The 15,984-nt window shown below is 49.7% G+C and overlaps 1 protein-coding gene across 1 annotated transcript in view; it reads left to right on the forward strand.

The window, feature by feature from the left end:
* APCDD1L (APC down-regulated 1 like) overlaps positions 1–15,984 on the forward strand; it is a 59,277-nt gene that overhangs the window by 39,829 nt on the left and 3,464 nt on the right. Inside the window, exons 4-5 of the mRNA XM_004370532.1 lie at positions 4,659–4,791; positions 8,726–9,278. Of these exons, the coding sequence (XP_004370589.1) occupies positions 4,659–4,791; positions 8,726–9,278 (686 nt within the window). The remainder of the gene's footprint in view (positions 1–4,658; positions 4,792–8,725; positions 9,279–15,984) is intronic.

Genomic DNA, 15,984 nt, shown 5'->3' on the forward strand with positions numbered 1-15,984 from the left:
TGTGAAAAGCAGACGTAATTTTTATATGAAATACCAGAATAGGTAAGTCCACACAGACAGAAAGTAGGTTAGTGGTTGTCTAGGGGTAGGGGCAGGGGGCTGGGGGTGACTGCTGATGGGTACAGGCTTCTTTGGGGTGTGATGAAAATGTTCTAGAACTAGATAGCAGTGATGTTTGTACAACTTTATGAAGGTACTAAATGCCCTGAACTTACACTTTCAAATGGTTAAAATGGTGAATTTATGTTATGTGTATTTTTTTTAAAATTTTATTTATTTTGTTGGTGTCGTTGAGAAAATACACTACAGAATATACACCAATTCAACAGTTTCTACATGTACAATTCAGTGTGACATTGATTACATTCTTCGAGTTGTGCAACCATTCTCACCTTCCGTTTCCGAGTTGTTCCTCCCCCATTAACATGAACGCACGTCCCCGGAAGGTTCCTATCTAACCTTTTGAGTTGCTGTTGTCAGTTTCATTCCATACAGATAGATCTTAAAAGAGCACAATGCGGAAGGCAGACTTTTTTACTCATTAAGCTAAACTACTGCTTGGTTTTAAGAAGACTTAGGGGATATTTTTGGTTTAAGGTTTAAATCTTACCTCAGGGCAATAAGTTCAGGGTATGTTATGTGTATTTTATTATCACAATAAATGAAATAGATAAGAAGCATCTGACACTGGCTGAGTCCTACTATCCCTCTGAACTTGTGTTTCCTCATCTGTAAAATGGGGGCATCAGCAGAATCTCCATCATGAGTGGCTGTGCAGACTACGCCTGTCAATCATGGGGATTGCCAGGTGCAGTGGCTGGCACTGGACCACCCATCAATACTCTCCTGGGGTTGCTGGGTGGACTAACCGCCACAATGCAATAAAGCGTTTAATGCGTGTGCTAGGAGAGGCTGGGTGCTGATATAAGCATCTTAAGGTGACCTTGGCTAAGTGCCCAGCACACAGTAGGGGCTCAGCAACCATCCAGCACCCCAAAGGCCCCAGGCAGCTTCCATACAGTGTTTTTCCATGCAGCCCTGTCCTGGTACTCTGAGTCACAATCATAGACCAGGCTGAAGCGGGTCATATTTTAAGCCCCATTAGCGTGGGCTGAGAAATTGGGCACTCTAGATTTAATTCTGCAGGTAATTGGAACGATGCGATCTAATTTCAAATGTCCCTGCTCGTCTGAGTGCAAAAGCAGCATAATTTTTAATTAGTGGGTAAACAGTAAATAATGGATAGCAGTAAGTGGACACCACTGTTAATTAAAAAATCCATGGTTGATAAAAATCAATTTGGCCCATGCATTTAACTCCCTCTATCTGGCCCCTGTGAAAAGTTACGCAGCCCAGTCCACAGCACCATCTGCTTTCCATCCGTGTTGCTTCAGTGAAGACTTTTCTGCAGAGGGGCCGGGGGAAGAGAAGGGGAGAAAGAGAAGACAATCAAAGGCGACCTTGAAGCCTCCGACTGAGAAAATTTCATGGAATAATTTAAAATTGCTTAATTTTATTTCTGCAACCTTGAGGTTGAGGCTACACGATGGCCAAGAAGCAGGGCTAAGCTCGGGTCTGGCGTTTTCCCCAGCTCTGTGTTGATGTGTGCATGTTTAACTACTTCCCGTAGCCTCCTGACTTCACTGCTTCCTAATTTCTCGCAGAAAAAAACAGACAAACTAGAACACATTTAGCAATATCTCATATCTGAGGATTCGTGACGAAATAGAACACAGGGAAAAAGGCTTGTTTTCTTTGGAACAAAAAACATTTCCTCTAGAAACTGGGGTGCATGGAAACAATGCCAGTATAATTTTTAGGGCCCGGTCACTAGGTTGCTCTGATGTGGAAGCTGGATTTTCACACCAGGCAGATAACGCTGACCGCTGGGAGCCTTCTCTCCCTTTGCCTCCATTCCATTCTCCAAATCAACACTTGCTGACAGGTTTCGTTAACACTGGTGAAGTTCGAAATTAACCTGCAGAATTGCATCCAGGGACCCAATGCCTTCCTACAAGGTCAATTGCAGAAGCACTAATGTGTGTGAGGCGTCAGCGGTGATGTGCTATGTCCCAGCTCAGGACTTGTGGGGTGGGGGGAGGGCCTGTGCTGGGATTCTGGCCTAACTTTGAAGGCCACCCATCTGTCCACCACAACATTCTGTTCAGGTACCTGTAAAACGAGGTGTGCCCAAGTTAACGCAGGGGCCCCACAAGCTTCTCTCTTTCAGGATCCTCAGGGGCATTTTATTCCCTCTGCAGAGTGGCCCTGGGAGCCTGTGGAGTGGCCGAGTGCCCACATTACCAGCATGAGGAAACCCATCCCTGCTGGTGGGTTTGTTTGCATTTCTCCTCTTTGGCAATTGAAACTAATGAATCAGTGGATAAACCAGGAATACAGCGAGGGTCCAGAGCTACACAAGCACGTTTACTCATTCATCCATCCATCCACTCATTCATACACTCATCCATCCATCTTACCCTCCATCCACCCATCTAATCATCCACTCATCCACCCATCTACCCACCCAACTACCTACCCTTCCATCCATCCATCCCTCTACTCATTCATCCACTTATCCATCCATCCATCCACTCATTCATCCACTCATCCATCCATCTAATCATCCACTCATCCACCCATCTACCCACCCATCCATCCGTCCATCCCTCCACTCTTTCATCCACTCATCCACTCATCCATCCATCCACCCATCCATCCATTTACTCATTCATCCATCCATCCTGTCATTTAGCCACTCATCCATCCATCCATCCACTCATTCATCCACTCATCCGTCCATCCATGCATCCACTCATTTATCCACTCATCCATCCATCCCTCCACTCTTTCATCCGCTCATGCATCCATGCACTCATCCATCCACCCATCCATCCATTTATTCATCCATCCATCCATCCATCCATCCACTCATTTATCCACTCATCCATCCATTCATTCATTCAGCAGATGCCTGGTGTATGCCCTGCAATCTGCTAAGTCTCCCAATTGGCCCCTTTCACCCAAGCTGGAGATGCGATACAGGATTAAGCAGTCAAGAGTCAGGCTCCAGAGTCCCATGTCTGGGGCTCGAGTCCTGGCTGTGTCTCACTTGGGTAGCATGTACCCTTGTGCCACCTCAGCCCATCCCCTGTGCCTATTTCTCCATCTGTAAGATGAAGACACAAGCGTCCATCTCCCGGGACTGTTGCAAAGACCACAGGAGATACAGTATAATATGAGATACAGTACAAAAATGCACGGAGTCGTTACTCAGCTAACAGGAGCCACTGGTGCCACCCTCGTCGGCATCACCCCTGTTTTCTCCACTGGTCAGTGGGAACTCTGAGAGTCTTGGATGCATTCCCCTACCCCCAGGGAAGTGAGGACCCTCTGACCTCCCGTGCTGGGCTGCCTGTCCTGAGCCTTGATGGGAAGGTGTGGACGTTGAAAGGGAAGAGGCAGAACATTTCACTCACTTTTGTGCTCGGCCCACCACTTTCAGAGCTCCAGATTGAGGCAAGCAGTACCCTGGCCCCATGGCCTGCCCTCTGACGCTCTGCCCTCCTGTCTCACTTCAGCACAGGCATGGGGGAAGGCTGCGCCAGAACGCCCTGGCCAGCTGGGCCCCAGGTCCAGCCCCATGAGCAAACCCACAGCTGTAATACTTGGACGCTGAGAGTGCACAGTGTCCCCAGTATCCGCCATCTGCACGGCCTCAAGCCCGCGCCTCTGAGTGGAGATGACATTCAGGGGGAATTGCTGTCCTTCAGCAGCTGCAGGTCTTGGCACGTGCTCCTCCGAGTGCTCACAGAAGAGGTCATGAATGTCCCACACCCTGGCTTGGCAGAGCACATCTGGGGTCACTCATGAGGGTGCAGAGCCCCGAGTGCTGCCTTGTGGCTCGAGTCCACCCCACCCCACCTTCCTCCCGGAGTCCCTGGTCATCCCTGGAGCCTCAGACCTGGAGGCAGGCCACCAAGAAGGGGCATGTGCCCCTCTTCTAGCCTGGGCACCACCCTGGGTGCCCGCTGGCCGTGCCCTTGTCCACTCACTGGGCATCACCGAGTGTCTCCTCGTGCTGGCCCTGCTTTGGGTACGCTGGACACAGAGGCTGACCACACAGGCAGCCTCAAGGTGGGACACTGGCCTCCAGGGTGGACAGCAGGTCTGGCCTGCTGCAGCCGAGAGGTTCAAACAAAAGCAGGGGCTTCCCCGGGTGGGAAGGGATCCTGCTCTGGGGAAGGGTCAGAGTCCACGCCCTCAGCTCCTCAGGTCTGAGTCTAAAGGGCACTTATCCAGGAGTGCGGGGTCCCTTCAGCCCCCGCCAGTGGTGCCAAGCCCAGCAGGCCAGTCTGTGAAAGGTCCAGGCACCTGGGGGTCTGGCTAACAGGTTCCTAGCCATCTAATTTCCAGGGGCTTCATGTTCTGGGAATCTGGGCCCCTCTCCCCCTAGGAGGCCAGGAGTGTCACAGTCTAGGAATCCAAGAGCTGAGTCGGGGGCTGGATGCGAGGGGCTTCAAGGACAGGTGTTCTCAAGTCCCCACCTGGGACTAGGGGGCAGAGCCCTGTGGTCCAGGCAGGCTTGGGAGGGCAGGCAGGGGAGGCAGTTCCCGTGATTCAGCAGGATGGCTAACCCAGCTCTGACTGGTTTGCAGCCCGCACAGCAGAGGCGGTGGCAGGGAGAGGTCACCTGCGCTGGGAGCCCCGCTGTCAGCAGCCCCTGCCTGACGGAGCACAAGTCACCACACTGCTGCCCCCACGCCTCGACGGTCCCTGGGTCTCCACTGGGTAAGATCCCAAGGTCACCCTGACCACGGGCTGCAGGGCTGGGAGACTTCACCCTCTCTGAGCCTCTGTCCACACCTGTGAAATGAGCCAGTTCAGCCAGTTGCTCACGAGGCCTACTACGTGCTGAGTATGTGGCTTTGCTTGTCTCCTCTCCCTAGAGTGTACCGTGGGAGATAGGGGCTGAGCTGGTGGGTATTACGCCCACTCACCTTATCAAGCATCTACTATACAGACACTTATTGAGCACCTACTATCCAAGTACTTTATCGAGCACCTAGTGTACAAGCGCTTATGGAGCACCTAGTATACAAACACTTACCGAGCACCTACTATGAATCAGAAGCAGGGGATCAGCACAAGAACCCAGAGATAAGTAATATAAGCTTGAGATGGTGCCAGAATTTGCAATGAAGGAAATAAAACCAAGGCTGTGATAGTGAGTTATCAGGGAGGTTCTTTAGAGACAGTGGTCAGAGAAGGCTTTTGGGGGGTGGTGACATGTGGATGAGAGCTGAAAGAAGAGGAATGAGCCATCCTGAGAGCCAGAGGAGGAGCCAGGCAGAGGGAGCAGCTGGTGCAAAGGCCCTGAGGCAGGAAGTGGCAGATCCAGGAGAGGGCCGGGTGTGCGCGCTCATCTAATTCTCTTTCTATCCTCACAGGCCCCCTGACACTGCAGACACCAGTCTCTGCCCTCATTTGCGGAGCACAAACTCCACATCAGCCAGCAGAGGCCTCCTTCCCGGGCCTCCTAACACAGCCCTTCCTGTCCGGGCTCCATAGTCCCCTCTGCCGGTCCTGTTCCTGTTCAAGGACAGCACTCTCTACACCCATGTCCTCCATGCACCTCTGAGCTCAGGGAGGAAACGCCTGCCAAACATCTGCTTGCACTGGGGGTGGAGGAGACTCCATGAAGCCATGCAGGCACACTCCCAGGTTCTCAGGGCTGCACGGGGCTCCACACCCACTTCTCGGGCCACTGGCCAGGGTCCCTCAGAGACAGAACTTGGGCAGGGGGTGGGGGCAGCACTGGCTGCAGGCTGCCCTGACAGGCCACTCCTGCCGCGAGACAGCAGCATTCCAGAGCAGTGCTTCTTAGAAAGGTCCCCTCCCTGGTCTCCAGACAAGCTCTGCTGCTTCCCGGGTGGAGTGCAGATAAGGTCCCAGAGGCTGGGACACCAAGAGTCTACTTAGGCAAACCCCTTCTCTGGGTGGCGTCCGAGAAATGGGCCAGGACAGGGCTGTGGTATGCGGGGTGCCTCTCACCATGGTTAACGACTGCCTGTACTATTATTTGGAGTCCCTGGGTGGTACAAATGGTGAACATGCTTGGCTGCTAACCAAAAGGTTGGAGGTTTGCATCCACCCAGAGGCACCTAAGAAGAAAGGCCTGGCGATCTACTTTTGAAAAACCAGCCATTGAAAACCCTAGGGAGCCCAGTTCTGCTCTGAGACACATGGGGTCACCATGAGTCAGGGTCGATTCTATGGCAACTAGTTTTGGGACTGTTATTTACTTAATATTTTTCTTTGAACCAACTTGCTTTTATTGGCTTAAACATATTTATGTTTATACCTCAACAAATGTCGTACAGTAAACTGCACACACTTATTGTAAGACAAAATTCTTTAAAGGAAGCTTAGTGTTGCCCCAGAAATAGATAGCAGTGTCACTAACCTTAAAAGGGAGGTAACTGTAGGAAAAAAAAGCACAATGAAAATAAAACAACATAATTAAATTGCCACTAGACCCAGTGCCCACGGGAGGCTCTGAGTCTGTTCTCTCAGAGAGAAAAGGGAGGTTAAAGATACATTAGCTACAGATTGAGACCCTCTCTTTAACATAATCAGACAGATTGAAAGAGAATGGGGAGGGGATTGTTTTCTTTCTGGATGGTAACATTTTTCCTCAGCTACCATAGCGCTGTATGAAAAATATCAAGACATTAACAGCACAGGTATTACCTGATTAGAGTAATACCACCTGCTGTTTCTTTCCACCATCCACCCTATCTGAGTCCACAATGGGGAAGTCCCAGAGGCTCCCCTGCCCAGTCCAGGTGTGACTGTGGGTGCAAGAATCACTGAACTGCCCTACCTCCATTTCCCACCCTGTACTTGTCTGCATCATCTGCAGACTAAGGCCTGTGGGCCAAGCTTGGCCCACTGCATGTTTTTGTAAATAAAGTTTTATTGGAACCCCAACACACCCATTCATTCACATACTGTTCACAGGTGCTTTAGCACTGTAATGAGAGCTGGGTATTTGCAACAAAGACCATCTGGCCTACAAGGCTGAGCATACTTATTATCTGACACCATATAGTGAAAGTGTACAAAAACGTAGTTTAGGTCAACAAACCCTGTCACAGACATGAATAAACCCTGGTCAAGAAAGGACCTCCCATTGGTCACAGAGGGAGACAGGATATAAGCAACCATCATCCACCATCCATCCATCATCAATCCATCATCCACCATCCAACCGTCATCTACCATCAATCCATCCATCATCCATCCATCCATCATCCATCCATCCATCCATCATCCATCCATCCATCATCCATCCATCCATCCATCATCCATCCATCCATCCATCCATCCATCATCCACCATCCAGGCATCCATCATCCAAGGTCCATCCATCATCCATGCATCCATCCCATTCATCCACCATCCATCCATCATCCACCATCCATTCATCCATCATCCACCATCCACCCATCTATCCATCCAACATCCATCATTCACCATCCACCCATCCATCCATCATCCATCCACCCTTCTATCATCCATCATCCATCCATCTACCCATCTATCCAACATCCACCATCCATTTATCCATCATCCACCCATCCATCATCCACCATCCATCCATCCCTCCATTTATCCATCATCCTCCATCCATCTTCCACCATCCAACTGTCATCTACCATCAATCCATCCATCATCCATCCATCCACCATCCATCCATCCATCCATCATCCATCCATCCACCCATCATCCACCATCCAGGCATCCATCATCCAAGATCCATCCATCATCCATGCATCCATCCATCATCCACCATCCATTCATCCATCATCCACCATCCATGCATCCATCATCCACCATCCATCCATCCATCCATCATCCATCATTCACCATCCACCCATCCATCCATCATGCACCATTCATCCATCATCCACCATCCATCCATCCATCATCCACCATCCATCCATCTAGCCATCCACCCATCCATCCATCCATCCATCTGTCCATCATTCAACCACCATCCATCCATCCATCCATCATTCATCCATCCATTCAGCAAGCACCTAGGAGGGTCCAGTGTGGACCAGGCTGTGCCAGGCACCAGGCGTTCAGGGGGAAAGAAACAGGCAGAGCCCCTCATCCTAGAGCACATAAAATAGCTGGCCCCCAAATGGCAGCAAAGGAACCCTATTTTTTAGCACCTCCCAGGTGTCCCCACTGCACTCGATGCTTTCCTGACTGTGATGTGGACCTGTCCCCTCTGTGTTACAGAGGAGGGAGCCAAGCACTGGGGCACTCCTCCAGCTCACATTCCCAGGAGGAGCACAGATGGGATTTGAACCCAGGTCCTCTGACTGCAAAAAGCCTGTGCAAATCTTGGGCCAGAAGAGTTCTGGGACGGCCCACAGGGACCCACACCACAGGGAGGATGTTAGGTCAATGGAAGGGAACGAGAAAAGGTTTTTGTTGAGATCACAGCCATTGAGTGGAAGGCCACAGCCCCAAAGTTGGGGCTGCCGAGACCAGTCAGGAAAACTAAGGCTGGAGGGGCCACTCCCGAGCTGAGGCCAGAACAGGAGGCTGGTGGGAACTGGGGCCACACTGAGGCTGGGGGAGAGGGGCTCCCGGGCAGGTTCTCACTGCTCTACCAACCCTTCTCTTCCCCTCTCCCGTCCCTTGGCAGCTGCGAGGTGCGCCCAGGACCCGAATTCCTTACCCGCTCGTATACTTTCTACCCCAATCGCCTCTTCCGCGCCTACCAGTTCTATTACGAGGACCCCTCCTGTCGGAAGCCAGCGCACTCGCTGCTCGTCAAGGGCAAGGTGCGGCTGCGCCGGGCCTCCTGGGTCACCCGGGGCGCCACCGAGGCTGACTACCACCTACTCAAGGTGGGTATAGTCTTCCACAGCCGCGGCGCGCTGCTCGCGGTCGCCGGGCGCCTCGGCCAGAGCCCGGCCAGCAGAGACTGCGCCCGGCGGCTGCCCCCGGCCCGTACCTGGCTGTCCGGGGCCGTGTATGAGCTGCTGGGCACCCGGGCCAAGCAGGACTGCGCGGCGACGCTGGGCTTCACCATGCACGAGCTCAGCCTAGTCCGCGTACAGCGCCACCTCCAGCCGCAGCCCCGCGCCCCACCTCGCCTGGTGGAGGAGCTATACCTGGGGGACATCCACACTGACCCCGCGGAGAGGCGGCACTACCGACCCACCGGCTACCAGCGCCCACTGCAGAGTGCCCTGGTGAGTCTGGGGCCTTGGAGGACGAGCCTTGAGCCCCCACGCCCAGCAGGCCCTGCCTGGTGACCAGTCTGCCCTTTCGCTGTTATCACAGCTACTCTAGCCTGCCTGCCACAGGACCTTTGCACATGCTGGTCCCACTGCTTGAGACATCTTCTCCTGGGTCTTCACAGAGCCGCCTTTTTCCGGAAGGAAGCACAGTCCACCCCTCCCATGCCTGCCCCTCCCCGGCCCACATCCTCCCGGTTATCGTGGGCCCCGCAGGGTCCCATCGTTGCTCTTGCTGGGCACGTGAGCTTGGGCAGGTCCCCCTTCCCTGAGTTCTAGTCCACTCCACACACTCCCCTATCTGTGGTCTTCCTGGCACTTAGCACGCCCTGAAACTGCACTGTTTACTGCTTTCTTGCCTTCTTCTCCCTCTAGAACTCGACCGTCCACGGGGCAGGGCTGCACCTTGCACAGGCTCTGGCACTCCGTTGATGCCAACAAATGTGGCTCAAAGAATTAGGGAGGGGGCAGCTTTCCTCCAGGGTACTGCTGGTGGAATGTCCCCCCTCAAAACTTCAGGGTGGCACATAAGCTGCATTTCTACCTGGAGCCAGGGGCCTCCCAGTACGCCCCTCCATACTAATGTGTGGAGCCGCGCATCTTAGACTGCAGTGTGAACACCCCCTGGGCATCTGTTAGAGAGCAGAAGTGGATTCGGCAGGTCTGGGTCTGGGACTCTGGTTTCTAACCCGCTTCCCAGTGGGGCTGGTGCCTCTGGTCGGTGGGCTGTGCTTGGGAAGCGAGGCTCTGATCCAAAGGGGACTGCCCTTTCTTTGAGGTGCTCACCCCAGCCCAAAGTAAGTTTCGCCCACGCCACTTAATTAGCCTCTATTTTAAGTTACGCCATCACAAACATACTGTCCTAACCTGGGAGTGATCAGGTCGCTTGTTTTTGCCCAGTGAGCAAACAGCCAGAAAGACCTTAGCTTTATTTCTGGGAGTGTGGGGAATCAGGTCTTTCCTGTGTCGGGGACCCCCTGGGGGTTGGTGGAGCCCGCAGACCCCTCCTCAGAAGAGTGTTTACAAAGCATAAAACGAAATACACTACATTTCACCAGAAGTCAATTACAGTCAATCCTCATAATTTGTGGATTCCATATTTGCGGATTCTCCTACTCGCTAAAATGTATTTGTAACCCCAAAAGCAACATTCTCGGCACTTTCGCAGCCATTTGGGAGCATGCGCAGAGCGGTGAAAAATTTGAGTCGCTTCACACACGCGTTCCCCGCTGACGTCAAACAAGGCGACGCTCTGCCTTCTTGTTTCAGCTCCCATACTGCACGCGTGTCCTTTTCACGGTCTGTTTAGTGCCCTGATTTTCACATTTTTGTTGGTGATTTCGCTGTCTAAAATGGCCCCCAAGCACAGTGCTGAAGTGCTGTCTCATGTTCCTAAACACAAGAAGGCTGGGATGTGCCTTACAGAGAAAATACATGTATTAGATAAGCTTTGTTGACATGAGGAATGGTGCTGTCAGTCATGTGTTCAATGTTAATGAATCAACAACATTAAACTAAAATTAAATTAAAACCTGTATTAAACAAGGGGTCTTTAAACAGAAAATAAGGGTGTGTATTGATCAGTTGATGAAAATGTTGTGACCAGAGGCTTGCAGGAACCTAACCGTGTGTGTCTCCATGAAGGAATGGCTTAATATTTGCTAATTCAGTGTTCGTGGCAGCTTTATGGAACATAACTACCATGAATAACGAGAATTGACTGTATATTGAAATCGTTACCCAAATCTTGAAAGGTTAAGTTTGGGATATAGGAATATATGTCCTTGAGTCACACTCATTCCAGTACTTATGATTTTAAACAAGGTTTGGAGTATCTGCGGCACTGTTAACGTGATCTAAGGTATCTGACTTCCATTGGTGACAAAGTCAGAGGTTCTGCTGATGCTACTGGGTGCTGCTGCCTACATTCACACTTAGAGGAAGTGTTAACTTTTATTAGTTACAGGTTAGTGAAAAAGAAGTCCAGGTTAAGACTCCAGATTAAAAACCTCTGTACTCTGCACCCAATGAATATTTGTCAAAAGAACAAAGGGATGGATGGAAGGATGGACAGATGGATGGATGCATGGATGCATGGATGGATACATGGATGGATGCATGGATGGATGCATGGATGGAAGCATGGATGGATGCATGGAGAGATGGAAGGATGAGTTTTGTCTTCTCTGTCAAGTGTTATTTGAGCCCGAAGGCAACCCTCGCGTCATTCAGTATGTATTGAGTGCCTACTGTATAGTACACATGCAGGAAGTAAACCAAATGGAACAACTTCTCACCGATGTGGAACAGTCACCTGTCAAAAGCCCCAAGGGGGCAGCAATGGGGTGACCCCATGCTCACCTATCTGCCCTTCCCCTCTGTTTCCTGCCCTTTGTCCGCCACTTAAACCCAGGATCTGGGTTGCAGAGAAGGAGAAAGACAAGAGGTTCTCACAATCAGCCCCAAAGTGTTTTTTGTGACCTCAAAATGGTTCCCTTTTTTGGCAAGCAATGTTCCAGGTGTCCATCCTTGCCTGGCGTTATCCTGTTTAGGAAAGGTTCTGGTGTGGGTGATGAGGTGATCCAGCCCCACCCATGACATCAGGAGGGGAGCCCACGGAGGGTACCGACTTCATGTCTCCCCAGGCAGGGCTTAGGGGCCACCAGCGTGCCTGCCTGGCCTGCTGTGGTCAGCCTGAGTGGCCATCCAGCCCCAAGTGTGATTGAGAAGCAAAACACACAGGAATGTATCCAAACACAAACCGTGCCAGATGTGCCGCCATGAAATTAAACGTCGGATCACCAACGGCCCTCACCCCAGAAAAAGAAAAAGGGGAGGAAGATCATTTCACAGAAGGAAAGGCTGTGGAGAAATCCCCAGTAACGAATTAGTCATTACCTTCTGCTCTCCAGGGCCCAAGCCGGATGGCAAACATGAGCATTTTTAGAAGTTAATTTAAAACCAATTTGATCCCCAAATTCACTGCCTGGATACAGAATCCTAATCAATCAGCCAACACTGGACCAAAATCATCTGAGCCAGGTGTCACCTCGGGGGTTAATTAGAAACTGTTATGTACTGTTTGAGAAATAACTTTATGTAACAGGCTTAAACCAGTAGAGTTTGGCTTCTGCACAAGTGTGATTTCTGCTGGCGGGGGCCTTGGTTATTAACATGTGTGGCTCCAGGGCTCTGCAGAAGGACTCTGGAAGGTTTCCAAGGAAGACGACTGCCTTCTCGCACCCCGATCGAAAGCACCAGAGCAGGAAAAGTCTTCTCTCCACTCTCCCACCTCAGAAGCTTGTGGGTTCTCCATTTCTTTCTGCTCTGCAGAAAACTGTTTGCCCGAAATTGCCCCAAATTACCGACTGTTGTTGTTGTTAGGTGCTGTCGAGTCGATTCTGAAACACAGCAACCCCATGTGACAGAGTAGAACTGCCCCCGTGGGATTTTCTAGGCTGTGATCTTTACAGAAGCAGATTGCCAGGTCTTTCTCCAGTGGAGCCACTGCGTGGGTAGAACTGCCAACCTTTCGGTTAGCAGCTGAACTCTTAACTGCTGCGCCACCAGGGCTCCTAATTACCACTAGTATCCGAAGATGGGTCCTATCTGCAGAGATAGCTCTTTTTTTTCCGGGAAGGCCCGTCCATGGGGTTATTTGCATGTAATGCATTATATCTTGTCAATATGCATTAGTGTAACTACAGTCTGAATATAGCTTAAAATGCCTAAATTAGCGTAGACTCTTATCAGCCTGCGTTCCAATTAGCGGCACTCCAGCACAGAGCGTGCAGCCATTTACTAGCGTTTCAAAGTACCTTCATGCGCTCCTGGTCATAATCCCCCAAACCACGTATCATATCGTTTCCTTTATTATGGAAATCAAGGAAAGGTTAGGCTCATCATAGGAATAAATAATAAGAGCTTTATCATGTGGCAATCTAGAGACATTATTTTATTCTCAATAATGAAATATTTTCTTTCTAAACCAGAACTACCAAACAACACTTGTTTGGCATGAAGCTCGCCCAGCAGCAATCTGTGGAAATCTTTTGCATTTTGCAAGAAAGAAAAGGCTGAGGCTGATTTCCCAGCTGGGCCCTCAAAGTGCCCGCTTCCCCTTGCCTGTCCCTCTTGGGCTCCTGGCCCTGAGTTTCCTTCTGCAAGGCAAGACCAGGGAATGGGCGCCAGCTCCCCTGTCAGCCTTGCTTTGACAAGTGGCTGTCCCAAAGACATGTACCTTTCAGGATGATGCTCTGGACTAAATTCTGGGTAGCAGCTCTCTTTAAAAAAAAAAAAGAAACAAGAAAATGTCTGTATCTGGTTCCTTTTTGGTCTCTGCTGAGCTTTTTCCCTCCAAAATGCAGAGTGACTGCTCCCATGCAGTTTGGGTTAGCATCTGTTTCCTGTTGTTCTGTAAACCAGCTCATGAGAATTTGTCAGGCAGGGACAAGTGTGAACAAGGTCAAAGACAGAGGAAAACCAGTTCACAGCCTGGGATGACCAAGGGCTGTGGCTGTGCCTCAAAACACAAGTGTGGCCAGTTTTCTCTATTGTAAATAACAATGGAATGAACATCTTTGTGCTATAGCTCTTTACAATGTTTCAGCTGCCTCCTTAGCAGACTGTACACAGTGGGGTTTGAAGGGCATGAATATTTTGATGGCTTTTGGTCCTTGTAGCCACATTCACTTTCCAAGGGGGTGGAGGGAATGATGTTCACCTTTCAACGTGAAATTTCTGAAGATCAAAAACCTCCCTTCTGAAAAGCCAGCATATAAAGATCCTTCTATAAGCCAAAGAATGCCAAGAAGTGTGCAGGCCTACCAGAATCTGTAGGAGACAAGGAAGGATTATCCCCGGAGACAACACAGAGAGAACATAGCCCTGCCTGTGCCCTGAATTCAGACTTCTAGCCTCAGGAGCTGTGAAAAAATGAATTTCTGTCCCATTAAGACACCACTTGATGATATTTTGTTACTGCTGCCCTAGAAGATTAGGACGCTGTGTTAGGCAGAATTTCTAAAATGACCCCCGAATGATGTCCCGCCTTAATGCTTAGAACCTGTGAATATGCTGAGGTCTTGCTCTCATGACTATGCTATATTATGTGCCACAGTTGACCTTAAGATAGAGAGATTATCCTGGATAGTTTGGACAATGTAACCACATGAGACCTTTAAAGAAGAGAGCTTTCACAGGTGGGTGGCGGAAGAAGGGGAAGTGAGATAGCTGAAACTTTAGGGAGATTCAATATAACATCTCCAGTTTGAAGATGGAGGGGCCACATAGGAAGGAATGTGAGCAACCTTAAGGAACTGAGTGAGGTTCCTGGCTGGCAACCAGCAGGAAAATGAGGACATCAGTCCTATACCAAAAAGAAACTGAATTCAGCCAATAATCTGAATGAGCCTGGAAGTGGATTTCTCTCCAGCACCTCTATATAAGAGCTCAGCCTGCCCAACACCTCGATTTCAACCTTGTGATACCCTGAGCAGAGAAGCCAGCAACACTGTACCAGGATTATGACCTACAGAACTGTGAGCTAATTAATAGATGTTGTTTTAAGTTGCTGAGTTTGTGGTAATTTGCTACACAGCAGAAGAAAACTGATAGACTTCTCAAGGTGTGGCTACCCTGCACTAAAAGGTCCACAGATGGAGAGAAATTTCCCCCCGGACTGGATCATACCAAGGGTCTCACCTGCATCTGATTTAGATGTTTTAGATGATGAGATTTGGGATGTTTTGAGTTGATGGTATTTAGATGAACATTTGGATTTAGAGTTGATGGCGGAATTGGTTAGAACTTTTGGGACGTGAGATTTAGGGGCCAGAGCACACACTTTAAAACTCATGTCCACCTGTTACCTCAGAATGTGACCTTATTTGGAGTTAGTGTCTGTTTATGCAACTAAAGTAAAAATTTAAAAATGAGATTATCCAGGATTAGGGTGAGTCCTAAATCCAATGATGAGTTTCCTTATAGAAGAATAGGAGAAGACAGACAGAGACATTGAGAGAAAGGCAGTGTGAAGATGGAGGTCTAGATTGGAGTGATGCCACTACAAGCCAGGGAACACCAAGGAGTACTGGGAGCTACCAGCAGCTAAATGCGCACCCAGTTAGAGTTTTGCTGAAGATCATTCAAAAATGGCTGCAGCAGTACATCAACAGGGAACCGCCAGAAATTCAAGCCAGACTCAGAAGAGGATGTGGAACAAGGGATATCATTGCTGATGTCAAATGGATCCTGGCTGAAAGCAGAGAATACCAGAAAGATGTTTACCTGTGTTTTATTGACTACACAAAGGCATTCGACTGCGTAGATCATAACAAATTATGGATAATATTGCAAACAATGAGAATTCCAGAACACTTAATTTAGCTCATAAGGAACCTCTACATAAACAAATAGGCAGTCGTTGGAACAGAACAAGGGGATACTGCGTGGTTTAAAATCAGGAAAGGTGTGCATCAGGGTTGTATCCTTTCACCATACTTATTCAATCTGTATAGTGAGCAAACAGAGAAGCTGGACTATATGAAGAAGAATGGGGCATCAGGATTGGAGGAAGACTCATTAACAACCTGTGTTATGCAGATGACACTACCTTGCTTGCTGAAAGTGAATAGGACTTGAAGCACTTAGTGATGAAGAT

This window comes from Trichechus manatus, unplaced genomic scaffold, assembly GCF_000243295.1.
Source record: "Trichechus manatus latirostris isolate Lorelei unplaced genomic scaffold, TriManLat1.0 scaffold00008, whole genome shotgun sequence".
NCBI classification, from domain to species: Eukaryota; Metazoa; Chordata; class Mammalia; order Sirenia; family Trichechidae; genus Trichechus; species Trichechus manatus.